This window comes from Thunnus albacares, chromosome 6 (assembly GCF_914725855.1).
Source record: "Thunnus albacares chromosome 6, fThuAlb1.1, whole genome shotgun sequence".
Classification (NCBI taxonomy): domain Eukaryota; kingdom Metazoa; phylum Chordata; class Actinopteri; order Scombriformes; family Scombridae; genus Thunnus; species Thunnus albacares.
The window spans coordinates 22,301,943-22,321,456 of record NC_058111.1 but is presented as its reverse complement, the minus strand read 5'-3'; the positions used below and the strand labels follow the sequence as shown (position 1 = coordinate 22,321,456).

General features: G+C 39.7%; 2 protein-coding genes across 5 annotated transcripts in view; one reads left to right on the top strand and one right to left on the bottom strand.

The window, feature by feature from the left end:
* Window positions 1–19,514, bottom strand: part of megf6 (multiple EGF like domains 6) — a 61,711-nt gene that overhangs the window by 22,832 nt on the left and 19,365 nt on the right. For all 4 annotated transcript variants that reach the window (XM_044355003.1, XM_044355006.1, XM_044355005.1 and 1 more), the window contains exons 5-16: window positions 16,748–16,870; window positions 12,555–12,677; window positions 11,161–11,286; window positions 10,604–10,726; window positions 9,679–9,801; window positions 8,163–8,300; window positions 7,898–8,020; window positions 7,286–7,408; window positions 6,871–7,110; window positions 6,610–6,738; window positions 4,069–4,197; window positions 3,729–3,857 (exon numbers count right to left, since the gene is read on the bottom strand). In XM_044355003.1, the coding sequence (XP_044210938.1) occupies window positions 3,729–3,857; window positions 4,069–4,197; window positions 6,610–6,738; window positions 6,871–7,110; window positions 7,286–7,408; window positions 7,898–8,020; window positions 8,163–8,300; window positions 9,679–9,801; window positions 10,604–10,726; window positions 11,161–11,286; window positions 12,555–12,677; window positions 16,748–16,870 (1,629 nt within the window). The remainder of the gene's footprint in view (window positions 1–3,728; window positions 3,858–4,068; window positions 4,198–6,609; window positions 6,739–6,870; window positions 7,111–7,285; window positions 7,409–7,897; window positions 8,021–8,162; window positions 8,301–9,678; window positions 9,802–10,603; window positions 10,727–11,160; window positions 11,287–12,554; window positions 12,678–16,747; window positions 16,871–19,514) is intronic.
* Window positions 486–3,642, top strand: LOC122984513 (EH domain-containing protein 2-like). The gene is made up of 6 exons (XM_044355007.1): window positions 486–850; window positions 988–1,164; window positions 1,403–1,500; window positions 1,886–2,298; window positions 2,386–2,550; window positions 2,661–3,642. The coding sequence occupies exons 1-6, from the start codon at window positions 630–632 to the stop codon at window positions 3,216–3,218; spliced, it is 1,632 nt and encodes a 543-aa protein (XP_044210942.1). The 5' UTR covers window positions 486–629; the 3' UTR covers window positions 3,219–3,642.

Genomic DNA, 19,514 nt, shown 5'->3' with positions numbered 1-19,514 from the left:
GTGGTAAGCATTTGGTCTTCGTTCAAGGAAAAAAAAATGCTGAAAGCTTCACTCATATCATGACTACGCCCATACTAATCACCAAGCTATCCCAATCCCAAACTTCTGCAAGTTTAAGTCATGTGACTACTGCCTCCTGTTTCACTTGATTTAATGCCAGATGAAAGTAGGGTGCATCACTCATCCTTTCTACTGTATAATTACACATTTAAATTAAGATCAGGCTGAATTCGTTACAGCTCTAGTTGGTAGATCTCCAAACTTTATCTGAAAAGCATCAAACAAAAAGACATATAAAATTTAGTTATCTATGACCTTTAAAATCAAAGCATAGTCACATCCTCAACTCACTGTCCAGCACAATCAATCTGCATGAAATGTTCCAAGATTGTCCCTGTTCAGCAACAAAAACTCAACTCCACTCCACCCTGTCCATTGGCTTTATGTTAGATGCAGCTGCAGGCTCTGGTTACACCCTCTCCACCCTCCAAATGTCCCGCTGCAGGATGGAGCAGACAGCTGTGAGAATCTGATAATACTCCTTGTCCACATTCTTCCATCATTCAGTTTGGTCTTAGAAGAGTGAGTCGCTTCCACACTAAGAGCTTAACACACAAAAATTCATCGCAATGTCTATCCGGAGGTTTAGGAGAAACCCTAAAACACTGAGGGACGTCAATATGGTGACAGAGGAGCTGAGGAATCTTTATTACAAGAGGCTGCTGCCGATAGAGAAATACTATTCTTTCCATCACTTCCACTCTCCGAGCTATGAGGATGCAGACTTTGACAACAAACCCATGGTGCTGGTGATGGGTCAGTACTCGACAGGAAAGACAACTTTTATCAGGTAATCATGATTTCAATGCTTGATGTATTTAAAAAACTGCAGATGTCGTGTGTTTGAATGTATTCTGTTGAATGTCTTGCACTGTGTTGGAGGAAAGTATGATAATAGTGGTGGTTTGTATGTGTATTTGTCCTCAGGTATCTAATAGAACAAGATTTTCTTGGTAGCAGAGTTGGGCCAGAGCCAACCACTGACTGCTTCACTGCCGTCATGTATGGAGATGTGGAAGAAATCATCCCTGGGAATGCTCTTTCAGTGGATCCAAAAAAGCCCTTTCGCAACCTCGACCCTTTTGGAAATGGCTTTCTGAACAGGTGATTAGAATCAACAAACAGAAAAGAGAAGAGAAGGAAGGAGGGAGGGTGAGAGAAAGGGGAAATATTGGCTTGTTTTGGAGGGGTCACGTCTTTACTTAATTTATTCTGGGTTATTTGAAAATGTTTTGACCATGTTCAGCCTTATCCATTAATTATATCAGCTACTATTTTCAAAAAAAGAGACATTTATGAGATTATTTTGAATGTTGTATGTTGAAAAATGTTTTCTTTGCAGGTTTCAGTGTGTTCAAATGCCAAATAAAGTCCTTGAGAGTATCAGCATTATTGACACACCAGGCATCTTGACTGCAGCTAAGAGAAAACTAAGTCGAGGTGAGATATGATACTTAATTTCCCTCTGATTTCTTTATCTGCATCAGTAGGAATTAAAGTCTTTACCTCTATATATCCAGTTTTAGACAGTTAAAGCTAGACAGCATTGTTGCCGCCAGCTGGATTTAAATTCCTTTAAAGAAAGGAGTAATAGAAGCTTCAGTCAAAAGCACAGCAGATGAAAGTAATTTGACAATGAGTTGGGAGGAGATGAGCAGCAAGTAATAGAGCAGGCTTTGCTTTGTTTTATGCATGCATTAATCTATGGGTGTGACTGGGCCACTGGGATACGTTACATGTACCTCTAAATCTTGAGGCAGTGAGGCTTGCCACATTACACACAGTGTTAATGAAAACCCTGTGTTTTCGTTTTTCGTGTCCCCAGGCTATGACTTCCCAGCAGTGCTGCGCTGGTTCGCAGAGCGTGTGGATCGAATCATCCTGCTGTTTGATGCACATAAGCTGGAGTTCTCTGATGAGCTCACTCGGGCCTTTGGGGCTCTGTGCGGTTATGAGGACAAGTTGCGTGTAGTTCTGAACAAAGCTGACAGGGTAGATTCCCAACAACTCATGAGAGTGTACGGCTCCCTCATGTGGTCACTGGGGAAAGTGTTTCGAACCCCTGAGATCTTGCGGGTTTACATCGGATCTTTCTGGTCAGAGCCGAGGCAGGTGTGTGACCACTACGAGCTGATAGAGCTTGAGGAGGAGGATCTCTTGGCTGACATAAGGAACCTGCCGCGCAATGCTGCACTGCGAAAACTGAACGACTTGGTGAAGAGGGCACGCTTAGTGAGGGTGAGAGATCTCAGAGGAAACATTCTGCATTAACTGAGCTACAGTTGTAGAGATTTTGTGTCTCATTTGTGCTTTGTCCCCTCCTAGGCTCATGCACACATTATCAGCTATCTGAAGCAGGAGATGCCAACCATTTTTTGCAAAGAAAGCAAGAAGCACAATCTCATCTACCAGCTTCCTGTAATTTTCACCAAGATCCAGCAACAACACAGAGTCCCAGCTGGCGACTTCCCCGACTGCACCAAGATGCAGGTCACACACTACTTTTTATTTGCTGCATCAATACCATAGTTTCAGAATTTATGTACCTGTATGCCTTTGAGCCTTCTTAATCCTTGACATTTTCAACCTGACATTTTCAGGAGCGACTTATGGGTCAAGATTTCTCAAAGTTCAAGACACTCAAACCAAGTCTGATGGCTTCTTTGGACAAACTCCTGACCACTGACATAGCAAACCTGGTGCCCTTACTCCAACAACAAGAACTGAGGAAGAAATCACTTCATGGAGTGTTGGACGGTGAATTTCTGGGAACATTCAGGCCTGAGCATTACAGGAGAGATCCCTTCAAGGAACTCAAAGATGACGAAAGCAATGAAAGAGATTCTGATGAGTGGGTTGTGGAGAGGTACAAGCCAAAATATGATGAGATTTTCTACAATCTCAGTCCAAATGAGGGCAAACTGAGCGGCACCAAAGTCAAAGAGTGGATGACGAGCACCCTTCTGCCCAACTCTGTGCTTGCTCATGTCTGGAGGCTGTCTGACGTAGATGGTGACGGCATGCTGGACAATGAGGAGTTTGCTTTGGCTGTCCACCTTATTGAGGGAAAACTAGAGGGACACTGGCTCCCCCGAGAGCTTCCTTCTCACCTGGTGCCACCGTCAAAACGGCTGAGTACAGCCACCGATGAGGAGTAAACAAGACATCAAAAGGGAAGCAGGAAGCTGAGGATCTGTGTACATTACTTGTAGATCATTTAATACACATAACCCTATAGCAGTTTGTAAGTTAAAAAAACTAACGATATGTAAGTGCTGTTAAACAGTGTCCATTAAAGGACCTGAGAAGCTGTTTTTGTTGATCAGCAGCATCAAAACCTATGGTTTAACATTGATAGTTTTCATTGATAAAAATGTGCACATGCTATTTCCATGTTCACATTATCTGTATTACCAATAGCCAATTATCCAGGGTAATGAGAAAATACAACAGCAATTACAACCAATAAAGTGGATTTCCCCACTAGATTTCTGTTCCTTTTGCATTTGCAAGAGTTTATCATGTCTCACATAATTGTAATGCATTTGTTTTATTAGTGGCATTAAACTTGTAATGTTTGTAATGTAAGTTTTATTTTGTGATAGTATCAATGTCATCATTATTATAACCATTGTATAATATCAGATAGTATATATCATTTTACTCACGCAGGTGGCAGAAGCGACCATATAATCCTGGGGAGCACAGGCAGGCTCCATATAGACGATGGCAGTGTCCATTGTTGGGACAATTACATTTCCTTTTGCAGTGCTTTCCAAAATAGCCCCTTGGACAACCTGTGAACATGAATAATACCAGAGAGCTGTCACACTTTAGGATAGGATGCACACTTCTGTAAAATTAGCTTCACTGCATTAACAGCAAAATTTAAACAAGACAGCAGTTAAAATCCAAAAAGGAGCTTTCAAGACACATTCAGCACATGCTGACAGATATCCTAGAGCCTGGTTGTTCTGATGGCGCGTATGTGTGTGAGTGTATACAAACCATCCTCGCAGAGCAGGCCTTGTACCCCAGGGGGGCACAAACACTTTCCAGTTACAGGGTCACACGAGCCTCCATTCTGACAGCGGCACAGACTGTTACAGGCCTGCCCATAAGTTCCCTGTGGACAAGCTGGAGAAGGAGAGGGAGTAAGAAAAAAGAAGGGGTCATGGGGAAAGAGCATTGACATCTTAATAGTTGCAGTATTACTTAATGAATCAAACTGGGGGAAATTCCTTTGATGTTTTATTTAAGAGAGGAGAAAGTAAATATAGCCACAGAGAGGGTTATGCTCTAGCATTAAGAAGTCAGTCAACACTTCCACCCTCCATCCTGTCTTTCCCGATGGTATGTGCCCTTCTGACTTGTTTAATCTCTCTGGCCTTGTTAGCAATTACAACATGAACCAGCTGTCTGTTTAAAATGTGCAGAATTGTATAATCCATTGAATGAAAGTCTGAAAAGAAAAGAAGAAGATACATCATCCAAAGTAAATGAACAGTACAGTGGGTGAGATTGTGAAACACTGATTCTGCTCCATTATGACAGAATTGATACTCTTTCTTCAGGCATGTTGAGGAATCTTGCAAAATACACTGAGCTGTTTACATACCAATTGTATCACATTAATATTTCATAAAATACCATTATTTAATATTATTGGTACACCAATAATGCCCCAGGTATTTGATCAATGAATCCCTAGATTTTGCTGACAGAATAGTAACATTTTAAACAAGATAATTGTCTATAAACTACCTTTCTTACAAATATGATATAGCCAAGTGAAAACCATAATTTCTTACCTAGCTGCCACACTAATTATGATCCATCACAAACAGGGTGATGAAGATATAGAAATGTTTTTAAAGGTTAAAGGTCTAACAGAGATGTGGGTTGTACAAAAGGGACTAGCACAACATACGGTAATACAAGATATCGTATTTTGCTAGTTCAGTACATAACATTTTAGGGTAAATGTATGCATTAGTAAAGTGACCACAGAGGGTCCAAAATTATGACCATCATTTTTCTTTTTTTCCCTTATAGACCACTGTGTTATTACCTACTGTAACAACTCCCATATCTTTGTTTCAGACAGTAATATTGTTCATCTTCTTCACCTGAAAATGCTGCCCATCCCAACTTATGGTATGCATCTGAATAACGCCACCCCAGGAACCTGTTTCTAAAAGTGACAGATTGCTTTTAACAGACTTATCCCACGTGGCTTTCCTCTCATGATTACCAGCCTGACTTGAGTTCAGACCAAAGACACCCATTAATCATGGAGCTGGATGGGAACAATGGAGCCTTGCTTTCTAACCCAGGAGTGGACATCCTTGGCCTAAGGCTGTGCACTCGCTGTGGGCTCTGGCCTCGCTCCAGTAGCAGACAGATTGATTCCCCTGGTGCTCTTGTGTTCTGGAGCCCATAAACAATCCACTCGCCCACGCAGAGGAGCCGACAGGTTTTGATACATGGCCCTGAATCGATGCACACAGGGAGCTATCTCATCTCTCTTTAAAACTAGACCACATTGCTATGGGTGGTTCAAATAGACCTAGAGGTAGATGTGTCCTGTGGGAAAGACCTACGGTACCTGGTTGTGTGTGTGTGTTGGCTTGTCATTTATATGACATTTTTATGGCATAAATATATTTTGGTATCCCATACATTTACATATTACATTTACATTTTGTCATTTGGCAGACGCTTTTATCCAAAGTGATTTACAAGTGAGGCCAGACAAGCGTTAAAACATGCACATGTTTTGGTTGAAGACAGTCATCTATTTTTAATATTCTTGCCCCCAAACGTTTAAAGAAATTGTCCTACAGTTCGAGAAATATGCTTATTCTCTTTATTGCTTGCTTTACTGTTACATGAGAATATCAATACCATTCTCCTCTCATGTCTGTATGCTAAATATGAAGCTACAGCCAGCAGGTGATTAGTTGAGCTTAGCATAAAGACTGGAAACAGCTAGCCTGGCTTTGTCCAAAGGTAACAGAATCCATCTACAGGCACCTCTAAAATGCACAAACTAACACATTATATCTCATTTGTTTAATCTGTACAAAAGCAAAGTGCAAAAAGACAAGTTGAGACTTGAGACGTTTTTTTTAAGGGATTAAACAAATGAGAACGTGCTAGTTACTTAGAGGTGCTGGTAGGTGGACTTTGTTACCTTTGGACAAAGCCAGGCTCACTGTTTCCCCTTCTTTTAGTTGTCATAATAAGCTAAGCTAACCAGCTGTTGGCTGTGGCTTCATATTTAACAGACAGATGTGAGACTGGTATAAATTCTCTCACCTAGCTATCAGCAAAAGAGAAAATAACGTTGTTTCTAAAAATGTTAAAGTTTCCCTTTATATAGACACAGGACATCCTGGGCAAAAAGCCTGAGGCTACTTAAAGGAAAACTCAAGATCAGTGAGGATGAGGTTGTGTGAAGTTTAGCACACTGCAGCTGTTGCAAAGAACAGATGTAACACACAATGCACAAATGTAACTGTAGAATATACCATTAACTATACTTACTTTCATTGCAGATGACTCCAGTCCATCCAGGTGAACATTCACATCGCTCTCTATTTTCACTACACACTCCATTCAAACAGTCTTCACAGCTCAAACTGCAATCATCCCCAAATGAGTTGTCTAGACACACTGAAAAAAGGACTGAAATTAAGTTTTTCTTTTCATAACTTCTTGGTCTGAATATTTAATAGTAAAACATTAAAATAATATTCATTTGATTTCGCACCAGACATGCATCATCACTCACACTTTTTACTGTACCTATGTGGCTCTCCAGTCTAAGCTCTCCTCGACGCTCTCTCTGAATCTCTAATTCTTCATCATTGTCACCACCACCATCATCATCATCACTGTCATAATGGGAGTGCAAGGCTGATGTGTAGTGAAGAAGCTGAGGAGCTCTGCGGAACAGTAGGTCTGGTAACCTGTGGACCTCCAGCTGCTCCTCCTCTTCTTCCTCCTCCTCTTCTTCTTCTTCATCCAGATCTCTGCCATACAGAGCTAAGACATGCAATACAAAATTAGGTTAAAAAATGTTCATTTAGATTATTCAAGTTCATGGACATTTGATAGATCTGAAAATGATCTCATTTTCGATAATGGATTTCTGTGTGCAAACACATTAAATAAAGACATAACTATTGGATCCAAGGATAACTATGAGACAAATACTCACAGATGCAGGAGTGCTGGTCCTGATCCAAGCGGAAGCCCAGTCGACAAAAACACTCATATGTTCCCAGTGTGTTGACACAGTAGTGTTCACAGCCTGAGGTCTCTGCCAGGCACTCATCAATGTCTATAACAATAATACGCAAACAACACACAGCTGTGAGATTGACAGGGAAATGACAGCATAATTAAATGTAGACAAGGGGAGGTTGCACATGACAGGTTTTTACTGGTGATGTACAGTATGTGGAGTTCAATAGCAGGTTGTGCTGGAGTGTGCTCAGGTGTACCTCATGTTTCTCCAATCAGATGAATACATTTCACTTCAGTATCCTCAACTGATTTGGCTTCTTTCATATATTCTAATGCAGATTGTGATTTTCACCTTGTTATTCATCTGACTGCTGCTCTAGACTGCATCCTGTCCCCTGGTTGCTTCTTGATGAACAAAATGTTCTGCTTTTCATTGTGTGTTCTGAAATGGCTTTGAAAAGCTTCATTTCTGAACAATCAATTATGTGCTTTGGGAATTTGTGTCCTGCACAATTGTGCCACAACATAGAAAACACTAAAAAGCACCAGACTAGGTAATCTGCTAACAATCTAGCACTCTTACCATCACAGCCACAGCCGTCTGGGTTTAGTCTGTGGCCTGCTCTGCAGCTGCACTCGTACCCGCCTGGGTAATTTCTGCAGAAGTGGCTGCAGCAGGACTCCCCACTGAAACACTCATCGCTATCTGAAGAAGGCACACAGTGATACACAGTTGGTTTCACCAGATTGACAGAAAGAAACAGAGATCAGAAGGTGAATGATAGTGAAAGTATAGTGAAAGAGGACAGAAATCAAAGAAGGAACACGTTACTGAGAGAAGTTCTTACCTACACAGGTCTTCCCGTCCTGGTCCAGCTGGTAGCCATTGTTGCAGGAGCAGAGGGGACCGTTGGTGGTGTGCTCACAGTGATGAGAGCAACCTCCGTTGTTCTTCTCACAGCTGTTGACGATCTCCATCTCAATGCCTGGAGTAGAGAGGACCAAAACCACAACTACAATGCATAACCAGAGCTGAAACATAAGAACAACGTTATGGGGCATTTCTGGATAATGAGAACTATTTTGGTTTGTTCCAGTCTTGAAATTACTGGCCACAGATGAGAGGAAAAAATACAAGCACAAATATAGTGTACATTACAATGGAATTAGAGAGGTAAAGGACATTACCTTCTGTTTTTTAAGAGTACTTCTGTGGTTATACTGCACCTAATATGACTTGACTTTTTGATGTACTCTATCAGGTGTATCTTTATTGCTGTTCCATAATGCTTTCTTATCCCCCTTAATGTTTTCAAGGGGGAGAATTTGTGCATTGCAAGTATGCATGCAAGTTAGAGGGACACTTGCTATCTATGTTTCTTATCAAATTTGAAATGTTTATGTTTAGTTTAGTTTAATTTAGTTCAATTTAGTTTAGTTTGTCCTAGGTCTAGGTGAGATCCTAAACTGGCCTTTCTGGTCAGATAATTATGTTCTGACTACTTGGTCAGAAAAAATACTGTGGTTTCTTGTCATTTAGGACATTCCTGAAGAAGATCAGAAGACTAGATTGTAATCTGTTCTCTACAGGAAGCCATGAGAGATTTCTGTGCATTTGGAAAACATTTGTGCGTATTGGGAGAACTAGTGGCTTTGTTTTGAGCAAGTTTGAGTTTTTAGATCTTTCTTAGCTGCAGATGACCAAATGACTGGACAGTACTCAAGGTGTGACAAAACTAAAACTTGGATCACTTGGCTCAGAATGCTTGATGTTACATACCTAGAAAATTTCCTGGTAAAGGTGTCTTAGTTACTATATTATCAATGTGTTCAGTCCACATAAGTCTAGCATCCAACAAAATGCCAAATAGCTTAGTTTTTTAAAACCTGTTCTACTGGCTTTCCACCAAGTGGTAAACTTAGTTGAGAATTACTGACCAGCACATGTCTAGGTATAAACACCATACATTTTGGTTTAGAAATATTCAGCACTAAGTTGTTCTTGCTTACCCACTCAGCCACTGTTCTGAGCTCAGTGCTCAGTACACCAGTTAGCTCTTGATATGTTAATGCTGCACTGTACATAGTTGAATCATCTGCACACATAACCATTCTTGCTTTATGTAATACTGATGGGACATCATTTGTAAATGTAGAATATAAGAGAGGTCCTAAGCAACTGCCCTGAGGAACCCCACATTGTAACTCTTTGCTATCAGAAAAGCTGCCATTGAGTTGTTGTGAGGGTATTTGGTCGTCTGCACTATGAAATGTGTTGAACAATAAGTTGAAATTGTGGAAGGGATCGATTTAATTTCTGCTGTAATCCTGACTGTAATAGAGTGAACTCTTGTCTTTACTTACGGTAGCACTGTTTGCCATCAGCACCGAGTTCAAAACCAGGAAGACACACACAGCTAAAGGAGCCCAGCATGTTGACACAGCCATGGGAACACTTGGCCTGACCTGAACTGCACTCATCAATGTCTAAAGGAGACAAATAATAACACACACAGATAATGCATATAAATATAGACACACAAAGAGACTGAAAAAAATAAGATCCCATGAGCATAAGAAAGTCAACAATTCATATCAATAATTTTTCTGTTTTAGGATGTTGCAAGACACAAGAATATATCTCTAGCTCAGATTGAAGTCAAGGTCTAGAGTATTTCAGAGTTTATGAAATTGAAATATGTCTTCTTGTCCTGAAATCTTTGACCTGAATTATGTAACCTGACCCTCTTGGCCAAGTTGCAGTTGACTCTCACAACCACAAAGGCATGGGCGATTATCAAACACACATTTACACACATTTTCACATGTACACACTGACACAGTCGTTCCATTTCATATATTAACTAACCTAGTAAGGGGCTGAGATCAAAACAAACCTGTAATGAATAATGCTTTTGTTTAGAGCTTGGTTTCTGACACTATAGGATAATAAGCATTATAAGGCATTACAAAAGAATGCTCCCAAAAAAACTGGATATGTAGAGAGAATTTCAGAACAACATAGCAAATACTTCAGATAGCTCAGATTACTCTGACCTCTTCTCTCTGCCATAGGAGGAACACTAAATGTTAGTGAGATGGGTTGTGATAATAGTTTCCAACAGCAGCTTCTCAAATCAATACAGGTCTGTAGTGGAGCAGATTTGCTTTCAGGGGGAGGTTTAGTGTGGCTGTAACTTGTGGAATAATCATAAATGTTACTCTCTTAAACTGTAGCACATTCTTATCTGCTCTTCAACATTTTGTGTTCTTATATCTGATTTCTCACCTTCACAGTTCTTGCCATCTCCAGCCAATGTAAAACCAGGTCGGCAGCTGCACTGAACCCGGCCACCTTCTGAAAGACAGAGCTGGGCGCAGTCTCCATTCCTCTCCTCACAGGGGTCCCTCACTGACACACACAAACACACAGAGAGTGACAAACACACATATACAAAAACAAAGTCAAGTTAGCCCAGCAAGTGATTCCATGACCTTTCTAGTTAGTTCATAAGGGCTGTTTTAATTCTCATTCCTAAACTTCTAAATGCGACTCCTGCATGTGCGGCTTCCTCTGTTTTATGGATATGATATCTGAAAAGTAAAACATACTTAACAAATATATGTTAAAATCCAGGAGGAGAAATCAGAATCCCTGCTCTTTACTGTACAGTGACTGTGACAGTGACATATCTGCCTCTCAAATCCATTTTCTACATCTTCCTACCTTACACTCTACCAGGAGCCACAAAACTTTTGCTGTAACTCTGCTTTAACTCAGTATGCTTAACTGTGATGTATGACATATTCCTGCATGTTGAAAACATCTGATGGGAAATAACTTACATTCACAGTGCCTCCCATCTCTCTTTAGCTGGTAGTTCCTTCGACACTCACACTTATAGTGATTGTTCCCCATGTCCACACACTTATGCTCGCATCCACCATTCAATACAGAGCAAGAATTCACAGCTTGAAAGCAAAAGAGACACAAACATACATGGTAAATAGACTCAGGTATCAAATTACAGGATCAATTGTAAAACTCTGACCAGTTATAGGACATTTAAAACCTGAACTCACAAAAGACGACAGATATAATTGAGTCTGTTGGCAATCTAAAGTGGCTTTCACACCTCGAACTCTGCAGCCGTGTAATTATGGAAAACACTTGGGTAAAGGCTGGAAACTGGAAAATGATATTCAAGCCAGGTCCAATGGGTACCCCTGGTTACTTTATAATGATCTTTCCATCCCATTACTCCTGTGATTTAATGATGTGCCAAATATGAATATCAGCCGTGTGCCTTCTGGGTGCTCTAAACACAGACATGATGACACAGAAGTGCTGTAAAACTGAGAGAACAGCTGGCTTTTAACACTGATGACTTCAACAGACACAATTAGCTATCCCGCTGCTTCTATCCTTGTCCTCCACCACAAAGCTAAAGTTGGCAAATGTATGAGTATAAAGAGAGAGAAATAAGACCAAAAAGAAGTGAAGGAGCTCAGCAAGTAACAAATTCTCTCATTACCTACAATTTTTATGGGGCTAAAAGTACTTTACCACCTCCCCTTTTAAAACACATTACAATTCCCAACTACACACTGGAATTAAACACTTAAGCTCAACACCTCTATTCTTTTAAGAGTTATCACATTCATTCAAATACAGATATGGGGATATTCTCTCTTTCACACTTGACTGATCTGGAAATAAGCCAGAAACAAGTCAAGGTGTGAATCAAGTCTAATGAGGACCAACAGGAACCACATGGTCACTCTAATTTTCACACAATGGGGTACGTGAGAAAATCTCAAATGTGTGTTGGTTGTCATATTAGATCAACATTCTGTCATGTTTGTATCATGAAGAAACATAAAGGTTTGAAAAAGTCAGATTTTTTAAAAATGGTGGATGTGGTGGTGGTGATGATTTCATGCATTTTTAGAGGTTTACTAGCATGATGACACTTTCAGCTGTCAGAATAAAAAACCCAGATGCTCTTTTGGATGTTAGTGAATAGATTGTAAATCATACACAATAAAGCCTTAAATATTTATTATATTATATTATATTATATTATATTATATTATATTATATTATATTATATTATATTATATTATATTATATTATATTATATTATATTATATTATATTATATTATATTATATTTTTTTAAATTGCATTGTTCTGTGTGATAATATAAATAGAAATAAATATGTCTGTTTTGTGCTTACCAATGCATGTCCGACCATCAGTGTGCATGCGGAAGCCTTCGCTGCACTCACAGTGATAAGAGCCCGGTGTGTTGACACATGTTTGCTGGCATCCTCCATTGAGCACCGCACACTCATTTACATCTGAACACATGTTATACATATTTACACATACAGACAAATGTTCATTAAGAAAACTACTCATTCACAGTACAAGATCTTTCCATAAAACACAAGAGTTCACAATTAGAACCAATACAGCAGACATTAAAACATAGACTCTTTAGGAATGTTGAGAATGCCTGTGTGACTGTGTTGTAGACCTAATTTACAAGCTTGCTAGTCATGAACACGGCACAGTTCGAAAGCTCATAAATTGTCTCTCTGCTTAAGTCATCTTTTGTGTTAAAACTGTCACTGGAGCTTGTGGGAAAATAATACTTTAATGAGAAGCTGAAAGGAAGCCTAAATTGAGCAGCATTTTAGAAACAAGACATTTATTACATCCTTAATAAAGTCTCACATTCAACTTTGAGGTGGTCTTGGCGTGCTCCAGTAGCCTACTGGTTTAGACACATGCCACATAACCGCAACATCCATGGCTCAAATCCTGCAGCGGATCTTTGTTGTATGTCGCCCCCCATCACTCTCCCCCTTCATTACCTGTCATATCTACACTGTCCCTATAATAAAGGCATAAAATGCCAGCAAAAAGTATTAAAAAAAAATCTTTGGGGTGGTCTAATTAAGCATTCCATCTGCAGTGAGCCAAATAAAGGAAAATGAGAAACACATTTTTAGTATTAACGATTTAAAGAGTTGTAGTTGTGTAATTTGATCAAAAAAAATTTCCATATTCACCTTTTTGCAGAAATTTTGTTTTGAGTATTGAGTTCACAGTTCAGCTGTCATGTATATAATAAGTCCCACTGCCACTAAGGAAAATACAAAGATCTGTCTGTCCCTGCTAATGTGCAAAGACAGTGAATGACTACCTGCTCGAGCATTGAAACACCATATTGACTTTGTGTTCTAACTCCTCTAGGAAAGAATATGCATGCATTGGGTCTTTGGGATGAATGATGAATGGCTTATCATGTTGTTTGTGCAGTAGTATGCATGCAATCAATGTGTTTCCTGTACAGGAGAGACTTCCTCAGCAGAGGGTCCATATGGCTGCATGTGTGTCAGACTGAAACTCATGCTCCACAGAGACAGACGAGCTCAGTAGACAACATACCTGAACACTCCATTCAAGGACAATGTGGCTTTACTACACATCTGGACAACACATCACACATCCTCCCATCCTCCTCCTGGTTGTCATCTCTAACTTTCAGGGGCTTTTTCAGTTGCAACAGTGATGACAGAGGAGATGTGTGCAGGGAGGGCAAAACAGTGTTGCAAATGTTTTCTTTTTCTTTTTTTTTGAGTGGCGAGTGGGTGTGTAAAACACTGGGAACATGTGGTTCAGCTTATTTGAGCATGCAACGCTACCATCATTTAGGTTCCTTACAGGTCAAAGCACTTCCCAAGTACTGCAAATATAAGAAATAATTTTAAAATAGTTTGCATGCATGTTTCCTTGTGCATGTGTGTCTGTGCACCCTTTCTCAGCATTTTCACCTCTCCGGACCCGTGGGAAAAGCCTTCCCCAAAACAATCTCAAGACTATTTTAATTAGCTTGAGTCCAATAATAGGAGCTAAGAGGAGGAGGGGTGTCAAAGTGGAGGCCTTTTGCAAGCAAAAGAATCCTTTTCATACCCTGCATATTAGTGTGATCAGGTTAAAGGAATTATTACCTGTTTGCTCAGTTTATTTAGGAATTTGCCTGAGTGCTAAAACAAGTAATGCCTACACAAAAAAAATCACATAATCATTACCGGCCAATTATTCTGGGCTCTTTTTTACTTTAACACATTAGCAGCCATTAAACAACAGACGCAGAGGGAGGTTTGTCAAGGTTAATATACTTATTGGTCTCCTCATGTGAGAGGATTTCAATGGGAGACACACAATGGCTGCTTTTCACCAGTGAGTGAGGTGGTGTGTGTGTGGCAGCAGTGGCGGGAGTGGTGTCGGAGGTCGAGAAGCATGAGGTCTGAATGGTATCGTGTGACATCGTCTGGCTCTAAGCTGAGCTGCTGAGCTAGCATCTACAACTAGACAAAGTTGCAGACCAAACATTTGGGAGCCGTACTTTAGTGGCACAGAAGAAGGAAATCAACAGCTGGTCTTTAGAACCAGAGCGAGTGAATTTACAAAAAACAAAAGGATCTGAGGCACTCTGGTGTGAAAACAAAAATGTATCCGCGTCACCTTATCTTATAGGGTTTATCATAGCATATGTGTTTACTTTAACGACTGATTCCTTTAAATTTTACTACATGTTCAGATGAGCAACAGAAGTGCAGAAGGGTGATTCAAAGCTCCAAGTGGTCAAAGGAAGTAGTGTCACTTATCTCTCAGTTTCCAGAGGGAGATACCAGCTTTGAAAGTCCCAAACAAAAACCCACTGTTTTTCTTTCTTTCCTGTGGACTTCAAACTCACCGTACTTCCCCATAAATACGACCACACATACAATTCACACAAAAACCTTTAAAAGAACAATTTCACAGCTGCTGAGGCTTCTTCCGTTTGTCCTCTCCAGTGGGTTAGCTCTCAGACTTTCAATTATTACTAAGTGACAATATCCTGTCTTAAAGGTTAAAGGTCAGGGGCACTTGTTCACACCTGTAGCTCTGAGGAACAAATGGGCTTCAGTGCCCAACACTCACTTGGGTATATTTTTGTCAGATGAGACAGCCAAACTGAGAAAGTATGCTGTCTAACAAGAGAAGTTATTAGAAACCATGTGCTGACTGTGTGGTTGGCTCAGCCCTTTAAAGCCTGGAGTCTAGACAGTTAACCTTCAGTAGGTCAACCTAAGCTAGAGAATTCCAATTCAATGACCTACAAATATTTCTGCAAAATCCTAAGGGTCATTGCATTCATCATAATGGGTGATTTTGACCTAATGTTCAGGCACACATACATTTCATGCATCTGGAATATGGATGGAAATCATCTTTTTAAATAACTATTTTGCATAGTGTGGTATAAAAATGTTGGACGTTGGTAAAATTATTCTTTCTTTTCTAATTCATATATCTGGAAATTTCTATTTAGTGTATTCAGACACAGACAAACACATGCATGAAAGGTACCTACACTAGTGGTTTGTATCTCATGCTCCCCCAATACACATGAAGATGCACATGTACAGCACAAGAACAGGGGTGATGTGATACACATTTCTACCAAGGACAGAGTCCAATTATGCACATTGACTATTGGTTGGCAGTAATGTAACACAAAAAGTACCATGTACAAATAAAAGCAAAAGAGAAGAAGAGAAAAGCATCAAGTAAGTGTTTATAATGGAAGCTCCACAGGATGCCTTTAACTTTAACTGTCTTACAACTACAATGAAATTGAGGCAGGAAAGCGGGCTACCACTGTAGGGAAGAGGATGTTTGAGGTAAAGAGGGTTGTGTTTATTTTTTTACTGATAAAAATACTGGCTAATGGGTTTCATAATAAAACTTTTTTTTAAAGCTGACTTGTCTACTTATCGGTATTTTTGTAGAGAAGTTGTCCAAATTTCACTGCAGTGGTGTTTTCTTACTGAATATGGGAACCTGTGTCTATAGCTAATTGCTATTTTCACAAAAAAAAGGAAAAGAATTGAAATGTTTAAATTGTCTCCCAAATTTAACATTGATGTTGTTTTGACCACCCTGTGTGACAGCTGGACTGCAGAATTGAAGACAGCTTTTTTTCCATCTCTTTCAGCGCATGTTTTCTGCTCCTTCTAATGGAAACATAAGATTACTCTAAATACACAGTTCAGACTACAGTTAACACTCAGAGAGAGTAAAATTAATCAAACCTAGTTCAAAGAGTTTGTGTTAGTTTAGTCCTCCACTTGCCACCCTTCCACTGTTTTACTGCTTTGTCCATTTAAGGCATGTTATAATATGCATTATGTGTGATATTTTTAGTTTGTTTAAAAGAACATAAAAGGCATTTTTAACAACAAGTAAAATCATTTTCTTTCTGGGATTAAAGAATTTTCCCATTCATAAAACAGTACAGGGAGCCCCAGCTGAGCAGAGAGCCTCCTACAATCTGTTTCTGTGTTTGTGCATATCAGCTATATCCAGATCTTACCGTGACATGCCTTGCCATCTGGCCCCAGTTTACTGCCCTCAGGACACTTGCAGTAGTAGCTGCCAATGGTGTTGCAACAGTACCCCTCACAGCCGCCTTCATCCACTTCACATTCGTTAACATCTGAAAGGAAAGGATTAACTGGCCAGTTTTACTGACATAATGCACAGTCCACAAAACACTGCAACCACATCAATTGTAAGGAGGACAGAAAGGTTTCTGGCCTCCTTTCAGCTTTAACCTTTTTCGCTCTTTGCAGGGTTCCTTCCTGTGTTGTTTAGTTATTTCCCCTTTAAGTTGAGAGGAAATCTCAAAAACCTTTACTGAGTTTATTTTCCCTCATCACTTTGTAGGCCATGACCCAGCTGCCTCTCGAGGCAATCTCTATGACAGAAATGCTTTGATGTCATTGGACTCCCATAGTTAAAAACCAAACTGTCGTTACTGAGTCTGTTGCCAACCTTTAAGGACCAGAGAACTCCTGGAGGCAAGTAAAAGGACCAGAAGAAACTGTAACTTGTATCTTCCAATATGCTGTGGTTCAGCAATCAAGACTGTGATTCAGAATTCTTTGTATCTAGACCAAAAAACAACCACGTTTTCAAATCTTTTGACTTTTGCTACCTCGTCACTTTATGAAACAGTTGCCAGCACTTAAAAACATCATTAGCTTTCATCTAAATCTAATCAGCTTTTTCCAAGTAAGTCTTTTGTTTACTCACTTGGTTTTGTGTAAGAACTGTTTTCATGGGTTTCCCTTTCTAAAGTCTCTGAGGGTGAAATGGTTTCCAGGTTGCTTTAGCCCTTGTGCTCAGCAAACAATCCTCAGGCTCCTTGTTCTGAGGTTGTATAATGATTCCAATCAAGTGTGCATCACCACAAAAATATGTCTACAAGCATTATTTTCATATCAGATTGATGTCTTGCTAAAGACTTACAGCAGACAAGAACTAAAATGTTTGCTTATTGTCACTGTTGGTGTCTGCAAAATTTGGAAAGGTATTTAAGCTTGTACTCCTGATATTGTTTCAAACATCTCTTAAATGTGGAAATGGTAAGTGTACTGAAATTAAGTCAGATGAATCTCTATTGTCTGTCAGAGGAGGATGAATGAGTCATTTCTCTAGAAATCACTTCCAATAAAAATGGTTATTCTCTTGTGTGAAAGGCAAGGCTAAATGCTAAACATTCCTAGACCCAGTGTTCCATTTACTCCCCAACGATCCTTGTATAAACTGTGTCCTTACTAAACTGCTGCTTTTGCTGCTGTGGTTCCAGTCTACGTGGCAGCAACGTGGCCAAACATTTCACAGATGATACACTGTTGTACGTTTGGTTCTGAAAAAGGAGATGGTGACAGAGAAATGCATTGCACTTGCATGGACACCCCCTGTCAAAGAAGACTAAGGTAACAGAAGGGAAAGGAAAAGTTATTCAGGACTTTGTTCTCATCTGTTAAAAGATTTAATGGGACCCCTTAGCTATGCGTCAAGCAATAGTTTGCTAATCTTTGAATAACAGGACATTTCAGGGGCTCAACGTGCAGAAGCAATTTGGAAAGAGAGACAGTAGACAGACAGAGCAGCATTCTTTACAGCTTGTTTGTATAGATTGAGAGCACATGACAAATCATGGCCTGCCTATATATTCATGGTGTGTCAGAGTACTGATAGTTTGTGAAAGTCACCCACAAGTGCCCCTGGCTCTTCTCTAATAAACAAGGGCGTGCATCTTATCATTACCTAGCCTCTAATTAAGTTTTTTTTTTTTTTTTAAAAAAACATTTTGTTTAGGTTTTGTGGGCACAATAGTAGTAGCATAATGTCCCATCCTCTGAATCCCCTGGTGTTTAGGTATTTATGCAAAGGTTAATCTAAAACACATACAGTTAAATACATTGCCAATAAGTAAAAGTCAACATACAGTAGATGTGCTCCAAGGCCCCTCTGGTAAAAAACCTGAAAACAATTTCTGTCTTAACAAGTTAAATGAGAGCAGTCTCAGGGCATTGTCAGTATTCTCCTGCTGGGCTATTCGGGGACTTTTCAGTCCTCTCTACACTGTATTTCATCTGTTTCCCCAAGAAAGTGGAGCAACCATGGAGCAACTTGACCAGTATTGTAAACAGACAAGAGGACATGAAAAACAGCCCTTGTTGCTCAGATAAAATGTCTAATAATGCCTCTGTCTTCTATGTCCACATGAATAAACATATGCAAAAAGTACACTGATAAAAAGAGTATGTGAGAGAGATAAGGACAGAGCTATTGCCTGAAAATGGCACGAAACCACAGCAGTGCATTAGGGGAAGATTGTCTCCAGCTGACCATGAGAGATGCATTATCGGTACTCTATTTGGATCAGTTTAATTGATGGGATGCAATGCACAGTAGTTTTGACCAGTGGTGCTAAATTTATTACAAACACATGTATTTCTCACATATCTAGTGGTAGAGGAGGACATATGAATGCATTTTTTTCACAGTAGGTGAAATAAACCATAAGAGCAGCTGAAATGAAGCTCACAGAGCAAATGTTTCTCCTCTACAGTAGTGATGACAAATATACTTTGTTTCCTGATTCTGCAGCAGGTAATGCATCAGAAACTTTGCCAGAAGAGAAAAGCAAGGGAACTATGACCACTGCAAAAAATGTTTGTCATATAGTTAAATGAGTATGTGTCATTTTTGGTAACTTGGCCTTAAATTCAAGTTGAAGAATTCTGCAGGACCTCAGAAACTAAGGATGGGTCGCCATATTTCTTTAT

What these genes read in the sequence shown, in the direction of transcription:
- LOC122984513 (XM_044355007.1), top strand. Translation starts at nt 630, where the DNA reads ATGTCTATCCGGAGGTTTAGGAGAAACCCTAAAACACTGAGGGACGTC. An exon ending in TAAGAGAAAACTAAGTCGAG is followed by an intron (nt 1,501 to 1,885) that starts GTGAGATATGAT and finishes TCGTGTCCCCAG; the next exon opens with GCTATGACTTCCCAGCAGTG. An exon ending in AGAGGGCACGCTTAGTGAGG is followed by an intron (nt 2,299 to 2,385) that starts GTGAGAGATCTC and finishes GTCCCCTCCTAG; the next exon opens with GCTCATGCACACATTATCAG.